Here is a 23836-nt window from a genome sequence, read left to right as displayed (position 1 = left end):
AGAGATGAAGTCTTGTTACTGCAAATTTGAAACCAAACTAGGAGCAAACTGCAAAAGGAAATCTTTTCAACATCATGGTGGTGGTGGTTTTCCTTTCTTTTTCCACCCTCAGTTCTCTACCCCGTACTCATTGCTGGGAACTGTGAAGCAAAAAGGTGCTGGGCTTTGGGGTTTTCAGGGCAAGGGGGGCTCAATTGTAAGAATTCTATGAAGATACTTATTTTTCCCCCTGCTTCTGTGTGTAATTGTCCAGCAAAACTGCAGGATCTTGAAATACACGTGTTTGATAACTAGGTTTTGTCCCTTGGTAAACAAGCAAAGTTATCTCTAAGAAAGAGGTTTCTCTACTCTGTCATAATTTCAGGCAGCCCCATTAAATGCAAAGAAAGTTTCATATGTTGTTCTGCTATTACCAGCACCTCCCTTCAGAAGCACAGAAAAGGAAAGGCATCAATGTGGAAATGCTGAAGGAGGAGATCAAAGCCACATGGGCAGGATCTTCCCTGTTGTCCCAGCCTGGGTGTAGATTTCCTTACCTCAACTGTACAATTCCTTTGGACTTTATGAACAACGAGGGCACCACAGAGGGCAGGGGCTGTGGGAGCTTGGCAGGTGCCAGTTGCTTCTATAGAAGGTAAAGGCAGTAACTGGCCAGCGTGGCTGTAGAGAAGTCTGCAGGGAAGTTACTGTTCACTCTTGTGTCTTAAATTGTTTGCTCTGTTAAATCCTTGCCATAGAATATATTGCTAGCAAGGCAAAAAACTGATGATGATATAAAATAAATAAAAAAAAAATTGAAGGTGATTCTGACTTGAGATGATATATTGAAAAGCAATCTTTAAAATGGTCTGGAGAATACTGTAGTGGAGTGAATTACTATTTTCAAAAACTTAAGTACTCTAAAGAGAGAGCAAACTATGACTAAGAAGCCTCAAAGTTACCATTAAAGCTATTTGGACCTTGACATATAATTGGAATGCATAAAAATATTCTAATTTATAAAAGTTTGCACTTTGCATGCTAAAATCTAGAGGGATTAAACTGCAGACCAAATGTTCATTAATCTTCCCATTGAAGCGTTGCTGTCTGAAGTGTAGCCAGCTGGGTGATTATTAAATCTAAAGAAGGATTTAAGATTCAGAATGCATTTTGAAGCTTTTATGTGTATTATAACTTTTCTACCAACACCATAAACCGATCACCCTTGTGAAAAATTAATCGAGGAAAATGTATTGTTGTTTTCTGACACACAAAGATTACACTTTATAATGGGGGTGAGAAGGGAATGTATTTATGATAACAGCTGACTTTTTAAGAAATTTGTATTGGAATAAAGGTATTTATAAGACTACAGTAAACAGCTAAATCCTACATGCCAATGGCTTGGTGTCTAACAGCTCTCTATAGCCTCTGTATCACTTTCCAGAATAGAAATGCATTATAATGAGTGATGAGATGGTATTGCTGTAAGGGAAATGTCCAGACAAATAATAATGCATTTTAAGTGTAAAAACAAAGCAAACAATTCCCCAAGCACTCCAATTTTCATGATGCATTGTCCCTGCCTGCTGTTGCACTCCTACTTCGTTACTCATGTCTTCCTCTTAAAACAGAAATATTTAAATTACAGATTGCCGGGGGGGGCGCGGAAGGGGCAAGGAGGCAATTTCTATAACACCAAATAGGTTGTCATCACAAAGCAAGTATTATCTATTGCATCAGCTTGCAATTAAAATTGATGGTGGTGTTCTATCCTTTTTCTCCCAAAAGTATCCAAAGTTTTCTGTTTAACCAGTTTAGAAACTTCTGGAAAGCATTTGCATTACTTGCCTTGAGATGCTTTGTAAAACAGTCTGGACAGTGAATCTTTGTGAGCTTCTCTGCCCTCATTGTGGAGAGAGAGGTGCATCCAGTGACTGCTTCAGAGTAGAGCCTGCATTAAGTTGTCCTCTGGATGAGCATGCCCTTTCCCAGCACATGGAAAGGGATCTAATATGGGTGAGTTGCATACTAAACATGGGTTGTAGGACTGTTTGTTCTTATTCTTCTCTGAATGGTTCCTTTCTCTTAGTGCACAAGTACAGATGGAGACACAATACTAAGACTTTTCATTTTTCTCTTTGCTGAGACTTTAGCGATTGCTAAGTTATGAACTAGATGGAGTTTTACTCCTTTATCTTTTGATTTGCATCTCTTCTTTATTTACTTGTCTCCAGTCACAGCTCTTGATGTCTTGATGTTCAGCTTCTTTGTTCTTACTTCCATCATTTTAGTAATGATGGGATTTTTTTTAAATAATCATAGCAGATTACCCTAGCAGCTGTTGGGTCACACAGGAGCCAACAGGTGCAGACAGCCTTTCTTTTTAGTTTTGGGGTGGGAAGTACGCAGCTGTGGTTCTGTCTTGGAGATCTTTCTCTCTGCCACTTCTGCACATGACATCTAATTCTCAGGAATACTGTTAAAATGATGCCATCTGTTATGGGATCCAGAAGAAGTTTTTTTCCTTAGATGGAAAGGGGCTGCATTTTCCCACGTATGTATTGCTTCCTTGAGCCTTGGGGATCATAGTAGGAGAAAGATGCTATGTTAAAAAGTAAGACATCATCAGTAAAACTTAAGAGGATCTATTCTTGTCTTTGTTTTCCAGTGACTATCCAAGTTTTGCAGTATTTATGGTATGTCAGTTCTTTTTTGGTTTCCTTAGACCGCAGAGTGAACGCAGTGCTTTAACCTTTCTCTCCACCCAACAGTGCCCCTTCTACCCCACCAAAAGATAAACCACCAAAACTAAATAGTACATGGAAAGAAAGGGACAAGTTAATTGTGACACTTTTTCGGTTGCTAAAGCAGAGACACACAAAAAAAAAAAAAAAAAAAAAAGATGTTTCAGGTGGCTTCAGCCCAGTTTCTGTTCGCTCATGTGCTTTTGGGACATTCATTTGTACTGGCAGAATACATAAATTGGACATGAAAAAGTGATCTCGATGAGTAAAAAATTCTATCCTGAAACAGTGTCCTTCTAATTTTAAATGGAAGTACTTGGGGAACGTGGAATAGGGACCGAAAGGATCTCAGCAAAGCTACGCTGACTATAGGCTGCCTGGTAGTATTATGTTTAAAAATAGAGATATAGTAGTATGTTCATTCAAACTAATAACTATTAATCCATACTTAGGTGAAAACTGTTAACACAGGAGAACATTAATGATAATAGGGAAATGAAATAGCTAGTTGTTTTCATCTCTGACAAAATGAGCCCAGTGCAATATCAACGATGAAAACTGTCACTTACATAACTTTCATTTTTCAGGCAAGTAGAATAAAAATTAGAACAAGTGACTCTAGAGGAAAATTCAGTGAAGGACTGTTTTCCCTTCTTTATTGTACTTGCTCATTTACTTCACTTTTTCTCAAAGTTAATGCAAGTAATTGGATCTTATCTTTAGAAAGATTGTATCCTAAAAGATAAAAACTGTCATAAGAGATGAAGTGCTAGTTTTGTTGTATTTTGTACTGCATTAAATAAACACCAAAAAGTCAGCAGACTGAGGAGTTCCTTAGCAAGGCAAATGGAAATGTGGGCTGTTGATTTTGAACAGCTGTGTGTTTTGCTCACAGTTGCAGGTACCAAAGGAGGTAGTTATGCATAAACTAATCATCATCTGTGATTGTGAAATAAATACACTAAGTAAATGTTTTTTCTAATCTTTTTGGTATGACCATGTTTACTACTCATTATTTTTGGGTATATATGTTTCCTTTTTGAAGTCTGTTTCTTTCAGTCTTCAGTTTCTTCTTTCTGCTTGATCATTTCTAGCTGCTTTTGTTGTCCTTCACCTTCTTCGCTCATAATCAGGGTTGGACACCTTCCTTCTGGAATTTGTTTGCTGGAAAACGAATGGGACCAATACTGCATTGAAAATAAGCCTTTCCTCAGTGATATCTCTGAGGCACGCGGTGTTACGTGTTCAAGTTAACAGACTTTTTCTGACTTGCGGTAGCTAAAATAGACCCTTTGAAATTCTTGCCACCTGGAGCTTTCTGTTGGTCCCCAAAGGAAGGAGTCCTGGTCAGGCAAGATCATACTGGGGAGCAAGTTTTCAGGTCTTTTGTAAAGAGGGAGGAAAATCTGGAAGCGTTGTGTTGATGGGCTCCTAATGCTTGCTGAAATTCACCTTACTAACCAAGAAAATGCACTTTGGCAAAAAGAGGCTTTGCAAATTACTACTTTAACCAAGTAGATAGTGATGGATACAGCCAAGGACAGTGAGCGTGTTGCAGCCTTACGCAGTGGAGAAAGAAATTTTTCATGTGGTCAAGGAAAACCTCTGCTTTGTATCTCTACTGAAACAGTTTCGTGTCAGCTTTAATTGCCAAGTCTTGAATAAACTGGGAAGACAGCATAATAGGTTGTTGGCAACTTGTCTGGATTGGTGACAAGGCAGCCCCTTCATTTAAATTGCAAGCAAACAAATGTCTGCTTCAAAGCATAAACCTCTTCTCCTTCCCTTTGGTGTTGTGTGGTTTTCAGTATAAAATACTTTCACTTCGGTCTGTATCAGTCAATACATTAAAAAGATAGATGCTGAAAACATCTCATGTCTAGCATGGAGTTTGGTTTCTTTTGCTGGGATGGTAATTAACTGGAGTACCTTTTCTGTTTTGGAACTATTGAACATAATGATCTATTCTAGACCCACTCTGTGCAGTCTCTTCTTTCTCCTGTATCTGAGAAGCCTCTACAGAGAGAGCACGGCTTTTCTAGCAGGAGAGAGCTGTTGGATAGAAAAGTCTAGGGCTGTACAGAAACTGCTGAGTCTCCAGTGACATTTACACATTTATTTCCACAGTTAAATAGGAATGATGAGTGGACCATATAGGTGAGAACTTCAGAACTCATGGCATTGTCTGCATTAGACTTACAATATCCTAGCCAGGAGGAAAGCAGTATGCAGAGGGAACAGTGCTTTTTCCCTAGCAGCACATCAGATATCCCACTCCCATTGCCGAACACAGAATTACTAAGACTTCTAACAGCAGGCCGTTTCTTATCTTCCAACAAACCAAGCATCACAACATTGTGAAATATGCAGATCTGTTTCTGCTGTGCTTTTACCTGTTATCAGCTAATTCCTCCCTGCCATAGACAGCTGGAAGATGAGAAATCATTTTTGTAATTGCCCTCATGCAGCATCTAGCATGAAGGTACTCAAACCTCATCTTTGGGGAGGAGGATTTGCCTCTTTCTGGCTGCCAGTGTTTAATCTGTAGCTGTGGATCAGTCTGCCCAGATCTCGAACCACATTGCCTGTGTGAGCAAAGTCCCTCGGGAGGGAAGTTGGACCGATTTGGACTGTACATTTGAGATGGTATTTGGAGAATAACTCCTCCAGTGTGTGGGTACCACCTGAGGGCCAATGCCACAGTGCACAAAGTCCCTCCCCACTCTCCAGACATCCAGTGAACTCTGGGGCTTGGTGGAAGGGGAGACTGTACGAGGAGGCAGCAAGCAGAGCTATTGCTAAAGTAATCCGCAGCTATGCTCGTACAGACAACGGTAGATAACTCACTGTGTCTCACCAGGGTGCAAAAACTATTGTTGCTGTTGTCAGCCTTGAAAGGAGGACAAATACGCTTGTTCCAAAAGGGCATCTGGATAACTTTAATAAATGAACCCAGGAGAAAACCCTACTTCTGGGTGAAATAGTTTTGTAGATTTTTTTTATGGTGATTGTCACTATAGCTCTGTTTGTTCTTGTGCCCAAGGCACAAACATTGCAGTACACGAGTCTGTGTAGCGTGTAGCCTTCAGGAACAGAAACTGGGTAAGACTGGGCAATCGCTTGTGCCAGTTTGAAAAAGGAGGTGAAGAAACAAATCCCAGTACACAGTGTTGTGTTGTGCAATATGTTTACAAGCCTAGACAAATAGCATGCATTTTAACTTTCAAGAGTTTGGCTTTTGGTGTATTTTTACAGATAGCCGGTTGCTAAGCTGTAAGAAATGTCCAATGTGTATCTGTGATATTGCCCAAAAGACTTGAAGAAAACAAAGTAAACCTTCTAAAGATTTCAACTTGTGATGTTTTCTGAACCATTACTCTTGATAAGAAGAAATCATAGCTTAATATACTCCACAATGGCAGTAGACATTTTTTTTTTTTTTAAAAGGAAAAATATTAAATTAAGGTCATGCCTCTTCAGATGATGGTGGTTTATTACTTCAAATTTTATTTCCTTTTCTCACCTTAACATAATGTGATGTTTTAAGGAGGTTTTAACAGGAAAGTATTTTTGTTTAGTTTTAACTAAAATTTAAGGAATTTTTTACTTCAGCATCCCCACCCACCCACCCACCCCTACCCCTCCCTGAATTACGGAAAACTGTACCGTGTAGTACACTTGTAGGAGAAGAAACCTGTAATTAACAAAATTATGACAGAAATACTTAAACAGAGAACTAGGACTTTGTTAGTATGATCTCTTAAAATTTGAGTGTCTTTTGCTTTTACTTGAAGATAAAGGACTCTCTTCTGAAGATTTACACAGATAAAGAAAAATGGCCCTTTAACTCTGATAATTTCATAGAAAAAAAAATCAAAATAGTGCCTGGAGGATGCTTGGATGTTTCTAGGGGGTGAAAGGGAACAGGAGAGGAAGAAGACCTGCAAGCCAGTCATATATTTTTTTTTTCTAAAAACATTAAAAATATTTCTGATTTCAAAATACTGAGCATATCTCAGTAAGTAACTCAATTTTAACTCATGTTCAGCAGCCAGTAGTTGTTAAACTGCATTGGTAACTATTGGTATTTTCTTAGAATATAAATGCTGTTTCAGTGGCTAATGCAGTAATTTGATTCAACTAGCATTAAAATAATTAATATATACCAGTAACAGTAGTAGCTGCATAAGGTATTTATTTTTCATCCAAAATGATCTTGTTCTTCTGATCAGATTAGACTAAACCTAATCTAAGCATCGATTTCACATTTTTTGGAGGGTTTTTCTATTTCTACCCAGACTCTCCTAAGTGCAGTGGGAACATCGTATCTGAAACAATGTTTATTCTCTGCAGCTCCAGAGTATAGCAGCAAACCGCGTTGGTTATAATATATGTTAATTCCTATTAGGCATAATCCTTTGTTCTTAGAATATGTAGTTATGGCAGCAGTTCTTGAATCTGTCAGGTTTCTTGCACCTTCATCAAACTAGCCCCATCCTTGGTGCGATGCATTGTGTGATTTCAGAATACAGTAGAACTACTGAGGGTTGTGTGAGCTGATCCCAGAGAACGTTGCTCATGCTAGCGATTGAAATGGGGAATATTTTTATTCCTGTGGAATGGGAAGGACTTTAAGAAGTGGATGAGAGCTGTTGACTGCAATGAGAATTGTGAATGAGCTTTTGTATGAGAGGCTTTGAGGAGCTGCTGCAGTGGCAGCAACAGTGCTGTTTAATATCACACAGTAAATGTCCTATGCTTTGTTTTTCATCAAGTAATGCTTCTAGCACAGCATGATAATGCATTTCACATTGAATTTTTAAATAAGAAACTTATTTCAATTCCTTTTAGTTTCTAGAAAGATAATTACTGTCTTCTGCAGAAATTTTAGAGCTCAATTTAGGCCTGAAAATTGCTGGCTATTCTAAAAAATTTATCCAGTGTGTCATAAATTTCAAGTGTTCTGGTAACTGTAGAAAGCACATCAGGAGCTTGAGTGGAGAACACATCAGAAAAGCACATCTGAAAAGCATTCATAAACTTGAGTGTTACTTAGACTTCTGTCAAAATCCTTTTTGCCCTTGTTCAGTCTTCATCAAAGAGGTACTTAGGTTCATTTATATTTTTTTATTTTTAATTGACAATTTCCAATATGACATAGTTGCCATTAATCTTAATATAGTTCTACTTTTGTTTCAATCAAGCTTAAAGTAAAAAATAACCTTTAATGCAAGAATGATTCCTTAAGGACAAAATGCAGCCCTTGGTAGTTGTGTATCTGTGTCTGGTTAATGGGGTTCTCCTGAAGCATCTCTCCAAAGAGAAATATCTGTAAGCCTTATCTGACAACCTGTTTTCTTAGTTATAGGAAAAAGTTCAATTTTAACATTAGTACATTTTAAGGATGCCCGAAACATCAGTTGCAGTTGTATGGATAATTGTGGAGACCTACGTAATTAACTAGTGAGCTCATCAGTCTTTGTGAGCCAGTGTAGGAGAGACAATGTTTGGCCCTTGTATAACTATACACTCATGATTTGTATGGAATATGGTTTGATAGCTCTGGAAACACTTGCAAGGTGGAAATGCATGATGTTGTCAGAGGCTGAATTTTCCTTATATGCCTTACAGTGAAATTTGCTCTTTTTTTTTTTTTTTTCCCTGAGAGAGATTAAACTAAACTTTAAAGGTTTATGTGGGGGCATTAATAATCAATGATTGAATGATTGTACAATGAAATTATTGTGTAGAAAGTAACAATGACAAACGGGTGAAATTGGGGCAGTGGTTATCTTGGGGACAGTGCGTCTACCCTCACATTCACCAAAATCTTTTGAGTCTTATTTCTCTGCAGTGGGCACAGGAGATTGATGTGGCAGCACTACAAAACATGGGAACTGAAAGTGTATCCCACCTGCCCAAGGAGAATCCCGCTGGCTTAAAGGGCAGTAGTGCCTGCCGTTGCTGGCGGGCATAATACGGTGAAGCAACACAACTCACAGCAGACTGAGCCTCTGTGACAGCCTTCAGCTCCAACTGGGAAAAAATGTACTTAAAGTGTGTTTCTTCATGAACAGGGTGTGACTGGGGCTTGGAGAGGAGGGGCCAGATCCTCCCAGTCGTTATGCTTTGCAGTCTTGATGGTGCCCTGTCTGCTTTGATCACAAGCCCGTGGGTTGGGAGTTGTTTGCGTAAGAGTTGTTCCAGACTGGGAGGGACAGTGTGGGAGTCAGCATCTGGTGGAGTCTTTGGAAGAACTTCACCATTAAAGAACGTGTCCAGGTTGGTGGTGCTACCCAAATGACCACGCTGCAGTGCTTGCAGCTCCTTAGCAAGCTTCAGGAGGCCAACAGAAAGAGAGCTGGATAGTCCTAATTAGAAGGAGATAGAGTACTTTCACAAGCGAAATAAAGTTTGCAGCATCACTTGGAGCAATTGGTGCAATCATTTAAAAATGACCAAGCGTAGGTAATGAAGCATTTCCCATGTTCTACATCAGTGCAGAGGATGCTGTTACAGCTGTGATTGATAGTCTGGAAGACAGTGACGTTTTATGCATAATTCAGAATGACGTACAAGTAATCGTAGAAACAGAAGTAGAAAGCTACCACAGCTCCTGGGTGAACTATTACTTAGAGGCCCTCTCTGTGTATAAGGACTGTGGTGGTTTATTCCACCTTGTTCCAAATGGGTGATTTAGATTGCTTAAAGAACCACTGTCAAAAGTATTAGCAAATGTGGTTTTAATATGATATTGTAAAAGCGTGGCTTAACAAAGTTTGATTGTAAGATTCACGCTGTTACTTTACGGCACAACCACTTTGAACAGTGATTCAGAACCACCAAGGCACAAATCAAAGTTACCAAGACCGAATCAAAGTTAACATATTACAAAGTTATGGGCAGTATCGATCTCTTACCAGTAAAAGCCATGCCGTTGGTAAAAGGTCGCTCTGCCTTGAGGAGCAACCTTCACAGGCATCCCAGCTCAAGGAGAGATCGCTGCCGTGCAGCCAGCCTGCTTAGCCAGGAGAGCCAGAGAAGGCTCACTGAGGCTGTCCTGGTCATGGAATTAAGTGGTTGGCTCCTAGTCAGTTCACATGCGATGGGAAAGGTATACAGGGACTCCTTGTACTCACAGCTTTCTTTGTTCCTTGATAAATGAGTCTTGGAAAAGCCACCTGCTATTCATTTATTAATCACACGGTCGTCGTTGCAATCTCATACAGGTAAATGCTCATGGAGTGACTGATCCTTTGTGGGTTTTCAGAGGACAGATTGGAACTAGAGTTCTTGGCCCAGCTACGTATGGTTCAGGCCTTTACCTCCCCTGCAGCCTGTGCCAAACTATTGCTAGTTTGGTTAAGAGGTCAGATGTGTCCATTACACACCTATTACTGTGCTGGAGTACGCAGGGTGCCAGGAATTTGCATCCAGTAATGCCAGAACTTAAGTGAAAAAAGCTGTTAGGAATCTTGAACTATGTGTTGTAAGGAAAGGTGATAGGGAAGCTGATTCAGATAATGTCTAGTACGTATAGAAATTTACTGTCCTAGAGACTTAGTATGCATTTTGAGCTGCAGCCATCTTTTCCATGAGACATGCATTGAGCCCTGGTTGTTAAGGCATAGGACGTTTCTCAACTGTAAATGTGATCTTGTGTAAAACGAAGAATCTCTAGCTGCTCTTGTGGCAAATGAAATTCCTAATGCTGTTTTGCTTTATGAAGAGGAGAATGTTGGTGCAGTTGCACTGCTAGAAGGTGCACAGGGGCCAGATGTGTAAGGAGTTTTCTTTTCAGCGGCTGAGGAATTGTTTCTGTGGTCCTTCTGCCCTTCTCTGTACCTGTTTGAATTTAAAAAAGCAAACATTTTATCAAACAAAATCCTCTGTTACCACACAAAACTTGTACTCAAAACATAAGAAGCAATAAGTCATAGTTGAATTGAGTGTCTCCAAAATGGTTAATGGATGAACATCACTGACTGCAATGCTCTTCTCTGTGTGTGTGTATATACACATGCGTTACATACACACATGTGCTTATATATATATATACACACACTTATATTCCCTGAAACTAAAATTGCAGTTTTCACGTGGTTAATAAGAAGGCAATTTTATGTTGAAAAAAGTGCTCCATTATAACTTATTACCTACAAGACCAAGGATTTTTATTTTCTAGCACTGGATATACCACAGATGCAAGTGGTGTTCTGCAACAGATTTGTATTGTAGACACAACATTTTTGCAACAAATAATATGGGGGGTGGTGGGGGGGTGGTGGTAGTGGTGGTGTGTGCTTTCTGTGTTTTAATTTGGAAGAGAATGTTAGTATGAAAGTGAGATTTTGATTAAAAATCCTAACGTATGTATATTTTTCCCCTTTGAGGTAATGCACTGTTTGGAGCACACGTTTTTGTTTTCTTGGTTTTGCAGTTCTTTATTTAAAAGGGGGGATGGGGTGTGTGGCTTAGTTCACAAATTTTCTCTTTATCAAATCCTTTTGCAAAGTTTTCTCCCAGAGAATGAAAGAACTTGTAAAATAATTTGGTCAGTGCAAGCTTAGTGTGTTGCCAGCTGGTGCTGTGCCTGCAGCTGAGTCAGGCACTGCTAGAACTGATACATAAGCAAGTAGCTGAAAGGTTGTGTTTTACTGGTATGTGTAGCAAAATTACAAAATGTTATTTTTTTTTGTTAATAACATCACTTATACAAACCTGCTAGAAACATTACAGATATTTGTAACTGTTGTGTTGGATTTTTTTCTTCCAAACTGGCTGACCTTAATAGAAAACTCTCATCTGCATGTGTCTTTCAAATGAGAGAAGGAGAGAAAACATGTATAAAAGTCTGTAATGCGTGGCCTGATGGACCTCATATTTAATCCCTTTACAAAGACAAGGCGAAGGTTATCTACAATCGGGTTTATGCAAACTCTTTTGCATATTGCTTATGTTTTTTCTAAGCTTTACAGTACTAAATGAGAATATCCTGTTTGTGTTACCTGCATATATAATTAAATTTGGTGTGATGATTGATAAATAGAAATGTTATTCAAGGGATATGTGCTAGAAGATGTAAAAGCAGTTCTTTGTTTAATATTTTCACTACTTTCTTAAGCTGTAAGCACTGCTAAATGATGATTTTTCATCTTTAAACAGAAATACAGTTTTAATGTAACTAGCTAGTGCTGAAGATGATTTTGAATTAAGCTTTTTACTACTAGCATTTGCAACAAATGAAATTGTGTGTGTAATGATTAGAAAAAAGTTAATTTAAACCATACTCCAGGACATAAATGCAAATTATAATGGTTACTGTAATTATAAGGGAAGAAGAAATTAAGGAATTTTGGGTTTTAAAATTCTTTACCTGATCGTCTTTGACCAGTTATGATGTGAGAAGAACTTTATCCATCAAAGACTGTACGTATGGCTCAGTCCAAGAGTATATAGAAGGGCTCTAAATAACGTGAATTGAAAAAGATGCTGACTTAGATTCAAGGAATCAATAACGATACTAAAAGCTCAAATGCTGACTGACAAAGAGTGTCACTCCATGATTTCATTGAAAAGTCCAGAAAACACTGGCAGAAACAGGGAAGCCTTCATTAAAAATACTTACTCTTGTCAAGTTATTTCTAAATAATACAAGGATTTCCAAATGATCACAACCGATCTGCCAAATCTAGTTCTCTATAGAAATAGATTTCTTTGTCCCCCCAGTAACTTCTTCAAGTACATTTTACATTCAAACCTCTTAATTTTATTTTTTCCTCTCCAGTTCCCCCCTAGTTTTGAGAGACATGAGATAATATTTTAACACTGAAGGTTTTTGAATGCTTATTTAATTAGATCTAAGCCTAATGAGCAGACAATCCAGATACAGGAGTAAAGGGAAGAAGAGCCGGCAATTTAGTGACCGTATTTAATTAGTATTTTGCTTTAAAGATGGATAGCAACAGAAACCTTTTCTCTGATGGGGATTATTGGGCTGTGCGTATAATCCATATTGAAGAAAAAAATACTGACTACATTCAGACTACCTCAAAGGCTTATATATTTCAGTGTGAAAATTAATGCTTCCAGGGAAGTGCCACCAGTGTTGTAAAGCATGTATGTGTCCCTGAACTCTGGGCCTGCAGATACTTAGCCAGATGGGCTTTCTGGAACAATAGTGGAAATAACTGCTCCATTGGCATGAAACTGGTGGCAGACCAGTCTCCATATAGTAGCAATTCCCATAAACTTCTCTTTCGATTAGAAAAAGGAGGAGGAAAAAAAAAAAAAAAAAAAAAAAAGGCACCATAAAACAGCTCAGAAGAGCTTTGAAACTGAGAAGACAGATCTCAAGAAATATAACTGAAGCAAAGGATTTTGCATTTAACATGAAGTGTACCATATGTCTTTCAGGAACAGGAATAATGAGACATTTAATAGCTTTTTAAATGCATCTTACAGTGTCAAATTTGAGGCACATATGGTACACTCAACCAAATTTCCATTCTCTTATGGTTTTCTGTTGCAAACAAAGCATTAAAAATGGAGTCTTTCTGTTCAGATGTTACTATTACTTTTTAATTATATCAAGTACAAGTAGTTAATTTCAAAGATGATGTTACATTTTTTTTCCCTCAGGAAAAATTTTGGTAAATAGCCACTCAAAGAGGATTCATACGCTAAGAGCTTTAGGTCCGACGGATTCCTTTTCAGAACCAACCATGTACTTTCTGTAGTATGTTATTTGCACCTTGGGTTTATATTTTTAGTAATTCCCTTTAATACCCACCATATCTTTTGTGAAAGAATTATTTGGTATAATTTTTGAAAATTTAATAAAAATACAGTTTTTCGACCCAAAACACTCAGAAGGGAACATTTTAAGGTTAGGGCTACATGCTCATTGTATTTTGTATTTTTATTTGTTGTTTTGCCCAGCATGAACATGCCATCATTTTGTCAGTGTTGCAGGCACCAAGTGTTAAAATAGTGCTTCCCTTCCATAGGTGAGTGTTGAAAAAATGAAACACTTTTTTCCTGCAGTCTCCTAGAAAATCAACTTCAAAATCAGAAATAAATTGTGAATTAATCTGTTTCATAAGTCATGGGAGGCGCTAGCAGCTTTTCAGCCCCTGCATTCTGCATTAATGGTTTTGAATAACATGACTGAAAGAGGGTGATGAAAGGTGAATGATATTCTGATGGCCTTACAGTGTGTATTTTGCAATATTTTAAATTATCTTTTAATTAGAATGATCCAGTTATATTAGCAATACATACAGTCATGTAATCTTAGATAAACATTAGATTTTGGGGGGGGGGGGAAGAGCCTATAAATACTCTTAATTTCACTATTTCCTGTGCACCTGCTTTCTCTCATTGGTTGTGCAAACTAATGTGATGGAAGATTTAATGTTGTTTACAAACAGTACAAAGTAGCTGAACTTGGTTTTAGGTCATCTTTTTTAATTGTTTTTTTTATTTGCTTTCTAGTGAAGCTGTTGGAATGAATCAATTGTAATTGCGGACTGTTAAAACAAGGAAAGGTTTAATATCCTTGTACTGTTTGTGTTGAATAGTTTTATTGCTGAGTGGAATTTCTGATTATTATTTGTTTTGAAATGAGATTCAATATTTGTGTAGCATTTTGAGGAAATTAATATCAGCATTAATTGACAGTAACCATGTCAGGTCCCATTACAGATAAGAATTTAACTTTGGATGCTTATGTTTCCAAAAAAGGAGATTCATCATGGTACAGTTAGAGCATAAAATGTGATTAGCAGATATTGGTGATGGTTTTTTTGGAATAATCTGTTTAGACAAGTACTTTTAGGCTTAATCTACTGCCTTCTGTACGATGTCAATTAGAATATCTGTTGAAAGATGTAATTTGTGAGTAACTACATTTTAAAATATGCTACAGGGAAACATGCATCAAGCAGCACTGGAACTGGAAGATAGTTTTGTGATCTCTTTCCACCCATGTACTCCCCTCTGCTCAGCTTTTTAGCTCCTCCTCTACTCCTCTGCTTTGTATTTTCCAAATGAAGCACAGCAGTATTTTAAGTCGGTTGTTAGGTGCGCTGTCTTCCAACACACGGCAGCACATGGAGTCAGAGCTCTGCTGTGCTATCATCTCCATTCATTGTGTTTTCATAGCTCTTGGTGATTAAAATGACTATCTGAAAATGCACAGTTAACTCATCTTCCACTTCATAGTATCAGATTGAAAAGAGCAAACAGTCAGAAAGGTGACGCAGAGGAAATCTGTTTGGACTGCATGGCATCGCATCTGTTCTTGGCAGTTCAGCTGTGCTTGGGGTGTTGATGTGGCAGTCAAGCAGCCTCCCAGCAGCCAAGCCCTGCAGGGTGGGGGGGCCCTCAACCCATCTCCCCCTGCTGCAGGAGGCCAGGTGGTTCACCCCAAGTTATCTGTTCATGAAAGCGTTTATGCATGATACAGTTTATCCCTTGTCCAAGGCACACATCAGTTGTTTACAGGGCTGATCGTGCTGCAGTAGTCCTCTTTTTGTTAGCTGAATTTTGTAGAGGAACGGTTTCATGAGACATGCTACTAGAAATGAGCTGGCCACGCATTGTGGCTGGAAAAATCAATTTTGCCAAGTCCCATGTTAGAAGAAGAGATAAATGCAACCATCCTTGAACGCTGAGAAGTTGTTACAGTATGCTGATGCTGATTTAATGGGTCTATTGTAATTTGGATGTCATATCTTAAAGTACGGGTACTTGGGAAGGGTTTTTTGTGTTGGTTTTTGTTTGGGTCTTTTTACAGAGAATCCCATATTGTGTCTTCAGTGTTGTATCTGCAGTGGTAGGTAGAACCAGTTTTGTGTCTTTGAGTCTTTCTCCTCTCTGTTATGAATATTGATTGTAGTATTCTTTTTTTCTGGATTTCTATCTAATCTTCCATGACATTTTTGGCTGGCTTCAAGATCATATTTTAATTCATGCTCCAGAGTTTTGAGACAGTGTAAGAAAGTTTTAAATTAGCTGCTGTTAATTCAGACTTAATTCTGGGTTAGCTATGTGAATTTGTGCATAAATACTTAAAAAGCTGCTTATTTTAAGTATGTAATCAGTGCAGAAACTTACTTCTCCAATGTGGTCACTCGTTTCTTCATGAAAAATATAGCAAACTTGGCCTGTATAACTCTTCCATTATAAAGCAAACTCACACAGAAGCAAAATACTAGCTTGTAATGCTTTTATAAGGGATTGCCTTGTGTTTGTGTCCGTGCCTAACTTTTCCTTTTTTTTTCTCTTCTTTTATTTTGCAAGGTATTTCTCAAGAGTGACCGGGTTGCAAGAATGGTCCACAGTGGAGGATGTTCTGCAAATGACTTTAGAGATGTTTTTAAGAAAAACATAGAAAAGAGAGTCCGAAGTTTGCCAGAAATCGATGGATTAAGCAAAGAGACAGTGTTAAGTTCTTGGCTAGCCAAATTTGATGCCATATACAGGGGAGAAGAGGACTTTTGCAAACAGCCGAATAGAATGGCCTTAAGTGCTGTATCGGAGCTGATTCTGAGCAAGGAACAGCTTTATGAAATGTTTCAGCAGATTCTAGGGATCAAAAAATTGGAACACCAGTTGATATATAATGCCTGCCAAGTAAGTATTGGTGTCACTCGGTTCTGTTGTGTCCAAAATATCTTCTCTCCCGTCCCCCACCAAAAGGTCAAGTGCTTCCTCCCTTTGAGTAGAAGCCTTCAGTTTTAAGTACATCTCCACAGTCTGAGGAGATGAGACCCCCTCAGAAAGGAATCTTTGCATCATTTGGTTGCTGGACAGCACTAGGAAAAAGGGTATGCCAGAGTATATGGTAGTTATGCTATGGATATCCTGAGACCTTTTACAGTGTCACAGCTCCAGTGATACGGGTGATCGGGTGATCTTCGCAAACTGTGCTATGATCTGTGTACCTGCATACCCTCACACAGATTACGTACGTATGTGCCAACATTTGTGTATGTGTGAACATCTTTAAAAGAAATTTGCTGATGTAAATAGGTATGTGACAGGTGTCTGAATTGAGGATGCTCTTGGCGATCTAGTGTCTAGAAGGTCGGTATGGTAGAACTCAACGTGCACCATTTCAAACACTATCTACAAAGCTAATTTGCACATTTTTACTTTGTTATTTTAATGGATAAAAAATATGTTCCCCATAAATTGCTGAGGCCAAGACAAACAGTCTTTTCAGAAGTTGTGTTTGGATTTATATGTATAATCTGTGGTTAATCAGTAGTGTAAATGGTATGTAAAAATATTTTATCTGGCCAGTCTTCACAGTGATGCAACTATAAATTGGCAATTACTTAAGGAGGAAAAACCTGGAAAAAGCAAGGTGGTTTTGAAAGTCTTGCAACAAACCAGCATGGATGTAGCATTTAAACTGAGCTCACACAGCTTTCTGCACTGTCTATAAAATCATACACCAGACTACAGCTAAGCTGTTTCCCATATATTATGCTAAGATGGGCTTGTAGTCATGGGCCATCTTAATACAGGAACAAATGAGGAATCTCAGACATTGTTGCCTACTTCATTTATGGATTAATGAAGTCATGTAACTGTTCTGTGATTGAAACATCTGTGCTGTTTAATGTTTCTCAGGGTCATAGATCCAACTTTCATAATGAGAAAGTGTAATACTTTATTCTGCATCCAATTATGAGGACTCCCTGTTTTCATTGTGAGCTGTTTACTAACAGGGTGGAAGGAAACTTCCAAACGAACAGTTTTGAATGGAAAGAGTTAGAAAATATTGCTTCTTTTTTTCCTGTTTGACCAATCTTTTTCCTTTTGTCTCTTGTAAATCGTGAAGCTAACCTCTGGGATATGCAAGTTGGTAATGAAGTGAAGCAGCACTGAAATCCTAGGGGATAATCCTGCCTATTTGCATTTTTTTATATACATTAGAACATAGAAGCATGGGATAATTCAGTCTGGAAAAGACCTCAGGAGATCATTCAGTCCAACTTGCTGCTCAAAGCAGAGTCAACTCTGAGAACAAACCAGGTTACTGAGGGCTTTAACCAGTCAGGTCTTAACACTTCCAAGAATGGAGACAGATTGCACAAACTGTCTGGGCAACCTGTTCCAATGCCTGAAAACATGAAAAAATAGCTATTTTCTTCCCCAAAACTAGATAACCCATTACTTATAGTAGAAGCTCCCCCCTCTGGTGTTTGATGGTTGCTAAATCTTACTTTATATGTCACTGTGAATGGTCAAAATCTGCTGTTAGTCTGCATTGTGCTAGAGGAACACAAACAATCGTCAGTATAGAGCTTTGAACAATTAAACAAAAAAATAGTTCCTTTAGTCTAGAAGTGGTTCTGATGATACCATCCACTAGGTTCTTGTATCTGTATACTTGAAGGCTTCTTTATTTTCATTCTTAATTGTAGGACTGTTGATGGAACAAAACTGGTTGGCAAATATCAACAACCTGTTCTTGGTTCATAACCTACAGAAAGACTGAAACCTCACATTGACTCATTTTTGTCTTTGACCATGGTAGAATTTTGAGCATGGGATGATTTTCTTTCCAATTTTTTGAATTGCCAGTTAAAGAGGAAATAATCTTGTAGGCAGGTAGGAAGGGAGAGAGACTGACTGATCATCCTGATTTGTGCAAAGATGACTCAGTGGAATTAAGGGAGGACTTACCTTGCTCTTCCTGGTTGTGAGCACTGAAGGTTGTAAAATCTCCTGTTTGTGTCTCCAAAGTACACATTGTTTATTCTGGATTCACAGAAGTATTGGAGGACAGGAAGAAAGGGAGACTTACTTCTTTGGGTGCAGATATAGGAGCACCTACATATTCCAAGCTGGGAAGAATGGAGAGTGAAAGGCTTCACGCCTGTTTCCTTCTTGTTTGGGGTTCCAGCTTTCTGAAGTTTTTAGTTTTCCAAGGCAAGGATAAGATTACTTTGCTAAAGCAAAAACTTTCATTATGTACTCCAACAGAGTTGCTACCAACCATACATTTCATATCCTGTGCCTGTGGTCCAGTCAAGCACATAATACACCAAAGGTATGAGAAGTCATCTGTTGCAAAGAAAAAGACAGCAATCATAGCCTTCCCAGGCAGTGTATTGCAAGCAGCAACCAATCTCTGATAACATCATGCATTTTCTTCTTTGGCAAAACCCCTTATTTCTCATTATATTTTTAATAAATATTTTAGTTTGGGCTGTATCTTATTCCTTTCTATTCACTGTATATTTATAGAAGATGAGATGAAGTTGCACTCAAATTTCAGTCAGCACCAGTAGTTTTTATTCTGCCCTAGAAGCCTTTATCCATCTTCGTATGAAAATGCTCACTTTCATTTCCCTTTGCCACTGCTGTTTAGAATACTAGAGACTTGCAGATAATGATAATCAATAGTGTCTGGGAGCAATGAGATAAGTGAGAGTCCAAACAGATGTTAAAATTGTATTTTTGATAGAGGTTTTGATGAGTTGGCTTCTAGCCTGTGCTTCTAGCAGAGAATCAGATATATGAAATTCTGTATATTTTGCAGCTCTGTCAAACAGCTGCCCTTAACAGCAAATCTGTACAGTTATAATTTGCGCAGAAAACTCTGTCTTTTTCTTTCTCCCCCCTTTTTTTTGTTCCTTCCAGCCCTTTGGAAATAGGAAACAGAAAAATGTCTTACAATGTCGATGATAAGAGTAAATTATCCTGTACCTACAGGGCTGCTAAGCAGACAAGGATGCTATTTGTAACAGCAGGAGGTATTGTCTGCCAGCCTCCTCCTTGTGACTTTCTCTGCATTTAGAAACTTTTTTATTGATTTTCAGCAGTTTTTGCTCCCCAGCCTGTTCTAAATGGAATGTTCCCTTCAACTCTTAAACCCTTGGTATCTTGCAGCAGCTCTGCTAGGTATGGGTTACTGTGGGTCCCACAGTTGCCAATCTCCATCCTTTTTGTGATAGCAGTGAGAAACTGCGTTTGTTTAATCAGCACAAGAACTTAATAAAAAAATAAAAGGAATAGTAATAGACCAGCTTTCTGACCTGTGGACATGATAGTCCACATAGCTATGAGAATTATATGCATTTTTCTTTGAAGAACTTTTTGTCACAATCATGTAACATAGGTTAAATGCCTAACATTGTCCTTAGGTAGTGAACGTTAACAGGAGGATCACATTAGAATGTTGAAGATTACTTCTATGATCTTGTTTTCAACTTTACAGTTTAGAGCAAGGCCAGCAACTGCTGCCAACTACCTATATCTCTTTGTGATTAAAAAATTCAGTTTTGTAAGTTTTATAAGGTAACGCTTTCATCTGATTTTTATTTACGTTGTGTTACCTTGAGCTGTATTTTATGATAAAGAAGCGATTTCCAGTTAGTTGGGACTTAATGAGCTTCTTGAGTTCTTTCAAGATGCCTAGCCGCAGTATGCTGTTACAATTTCTTTGATTTATAGAGATCAAACATGATACAGGCTTTTTTTTTTTTTTTAATCACTGGTGTAGAGGATAACTTTGGCACTGAAAGTCAAAGTCAAACTGACATGTGGTAATGTACTATTATTACATCACTCCACCAGTACCAGAATTTCTGTACAAGGTAAATCGTAACTGCACAGAGTTTATTGTATTTTGAAAGTACCTTTATAAGGTTGACTTTTTTGGCTGATCTAAACCCTTTGTCTTGGGTGTGGGGAGATGAGAACAACACTGATTTTCATAATGAAAGAATTCTTGCAAGTCACATGCTCTTTTCTGACAGGTGATAAACAATTTTGGGAATAATGTAATAGTTTTGAGGAGAATTATTTGTTAAGTCTTCTATTACTGACTTTTTGGGAATCAACCACAAACTAATTCTTCTGGAAATAGCTTTAGATGGTACTTCGCTGCAAGATATAATTTTCTGTTCAAAAGCCTTATATTGCATCTGGTTCACATCCTTTATTATCTTTAGCTTTTACAAAATGTAACTCTTTGTATAAATGTCTAACATTGAGAATGGTGGACTATATTGTATTTTTAATTATGAGAAAATTTTTTGTCAAGAATTTCTCCTGAAGTGCAGTCTGCTTATGGTGCTCAATACAACTGGACTGTTTCGCCCAGCACTTCACTGAAGTCCAGTTAATTATGCAGTCAAATTAAGGGCAATTTAATTTGCAGCAAGGCCTTCATGACTTTTAAATGGTTGTAGTTCTGAACCTTTCCTCAGTAAAATAATGGAAACTAGTGCAGTTATGTCACAGAATTTCCCATACTTCTGGATATTTTTCTTAGAAACTTTCATACCTTATACAAGTTATAAGGACAAATGCAACTTTATGAAGCACAAAGAATAACGATATCTTTGTACAGACAGTTTCAATGTGCAGTTGATAATCATCTTGAAGTAATTAAAGAAGTGTTAAGATCCCCTTTAGTAGATAGACCAAAACTTAAATAGATTCATTAACTCTTTGAGGCAAGACACAGGAAAAAGAATTGGTTTGGGCTGTAAACTCTAGAATACATACTGTTAAACAATATGTATAGCTGAGTCTTTTTAGTCAAAAATTATACTGGCTCTGTGTGATGTTATAATGTGACCAGGGCTTCAGCTAAGACAGTATCTTTCTGATGTTCATCAGTGAGCATCGTTACTATACCTGATGCAGCAAAGTAACTTCTGGAAAATGTTGGCAAGATCCACTGGTGTATTTTTCAGGTAGTATCAGGTGTTAGATAAGCTACCCACTGATGTCTTAAGCATCTCTCTGGGCTGGAAATGTAGTTTTGCCTGTCCAAAGATATTCCTGCTCCCCTATATAGAGTTATAGTTAGTATTCAGGTGTTGACTGCATTTTTATATGATAAATGTGAGTCTAGACAGTTTCTGCAGCTATGATGCAATTAACAATATGCTTCCTTTACAGAACAGGTCAGTGCTTTAAAATTGTCATATGTATCTGTCAACCTGAAAAGTGTTTCATGCCTTTGATACCTGAAATGTTCACATTTCAGGTTTCTTCACACACAACTCTATTAGTTTCTAGTATCTGTAAATACAAGAATGTATCTTCTCTCATGCCACCACCCTCACGAAAAAATCTGCTTTCTGATTGATTTTTATGTGTTCTTCAAGAAAAAAAAGGGCCAGCTGTTGTCTGTTCTTGGGTTAGAGCAGAATAATTCAAACACTTCAATAGATAAATAAGTTGTCATTTCTCACAAGATTTTAGATGTCTCTTCTTCAAGAGATGTCACTCTTGATTACACGCACGGAGGAATTTAATACGAAGATATTTCAACAGTTACCTTTTTTCAGATGTGGGGTTTTGTGTTGGTTTTTTTTTGCTGAGGTGCTTTGTCTTTTACATCCATTCCAGACATCTGGAAAGGTCTTGCTCCAGACAAAAGTTTCAGTGCTTCAAGCTCAAATATTCCTCTTAAGGTTACTTCTGTAATGATACTGTGAGAAATCCAGAGCTAAGCTGAACTGTGTGTGTCAGGCTGGTTTGGAGTTTCATCTTAATAATGTGAGTTCTGCTGAAAAAAGAAGTCTTGGAACCCCCCAAGTGATTCAGTTCTGTTAACACACACTGATGGCATTTAAGTGGGGGGCAGGGTGGAGTTTTAGTTCCTGTAAGCAAGTGGTTTTTCTCTAATGAGTTTTCTTCGGGGAAAAAAGTCTCTGATTGCCCCAAAGGGGCAATTGTTGATTTGTTCTCATCTACTCTAATGATAGAAAAATGATGGAAAGAATATTAAAGCATCCTCCAAGAAGCAAGTTACATTTTTAGTATGTTTAAATATCTGACTCTGAACAATGTTAAAAAGCCTTGCAAGTTACGTAGTGGAGAACTACTTGGAAACATTTTTATTTGTAGTTGAATACTGAGAAAATACCAGAAAGAAATGGTGTGTTGGTGACGGTAATGCATTTTCAGTACTTGAGAATTTCAGTATCCTTCTTACATTCAGCTATCGGGTGAGAAAAATTGGCCTTGACATCTACATTTAAAAGGAAAACTTGAGTGGGACATCTGAAAGGCATGAAAATACCCAAAAGTTTAGTTGTTCAGTACAAATGTTGAGAAAAAACATTGAGGGATAGTTTTTCACTTCCAAGACAACATTTACATGTGGATTTTTCTATCACAGAGCTTGCTTTGTGCATATGTGGCTTCTGTCCTTCTGTTTTGTTTTGCACCTGCATGAAGGAGTCGGGCATGTGTGGTCTCTAGTAGCCTGAGAGACCACCAGACCAGACTCATAGACTAGTGGATTTACTTGTCCCAAGTTAGCTCCTCCTAGGCTTGTTCTCCTGCGTGTCGCCTTCCTTGTCACAAGAGGTAAGCCAGGCTTGACCGAGAATCGGCAGAGAGAAGCTGAGAATTGCCCATCTCCCTTGCTCTGCCTCACGCCTCCTCTGAGGATTTAAAAAAGCATTGGGATTTTGACTGCGGATCTTTCTTTCAAGCTGTTTTGTTTTCTGAGACTCTCTTTTGCATTCAGTGAATGCAGGAAAACAGCAGCAGAATGGGCATTTTAGGAAAAAAAATAAGGAAATCGGTTTTGGCTTTGTTAAAGCAGATCGTTTTAAGCTGCTTCTGTTTTTTACCTTCCCCTGTGTTTCCTTCCTCTAAAATATTCTTTTGGAGCTTCATGAAGTAATTAACGCTGTTTTGACATTCTCTTGAGTTCCAGATCCAAGGGAGTGTAAGCTGCCTCAACACTTGAAGCCAAATATATCCAGCATTTAACTTGCACTTATATTAACATCACCAGTGCATTTGACTCATCATGTTTAATATTACCAGCCGAGGATAAAGTTCCTCTACTTTGGTATTAAGCAATAAAAATAAATCTTTTCTCCCAAAGGCTGTTGTATTATTTTTTTTTAACTCTTGTTTTTAAGGAGAGATTCTGTGTCTTCAGGTAAATAAATACAAAACAAATAATTTTTACAGCCACATTTCCAGACTGATGTATAAGTTTATTAATGTGTCTGATTACTGGTTTATATGTGCATTTGAATGAATGCTTGTGAGCAAGCTGAATAAGTTAATGACCCTTGGCATGAATTTGTAAGACATAGTGTTCTGTATTC

General features: G+C 38.0%; 1 protein-coding gene across 4 annotated transcripts in view; it reads left to right on the top strand.

Moving 5' to 3' along the window:
- Nucleotides 1-23836, top strand: part of CADPS2 (calcium dependent secretion activator 2) — a 327139-nt gene that overhangs the window by 93555 nt on the left and 209748 nt on the right. For all 4 annotated transcript variants that reach the window (XM_080393905.1, XM_080393904.1, XM_080393903.1 and 1 more), the window contains exon 3: nucleotides 16032-16364. In XM_080393905.1, coding sequence (XP_080250031.1) covers nucleotides 16032-16364 — 333 coding nt within the window. The remainder of the gene's footprint in view (nucleotides 1-16031; nucleotides 16365-23836) is intronic.

The sequence above is a fragment of the Falco punctatus genome, assembly GCF_963210335.1.
Source record: "Falco punctatus genome assembly, chromosome: 6".
Lineage (NCBI taxonomy): Eukaryota > Metazoa > Chordata > Aves > Falconiformes > Falconidae > Falco > Falco punctatus.
This window is presented reverse-complemented; position numbering and strand designations above follow the sequence as displayed.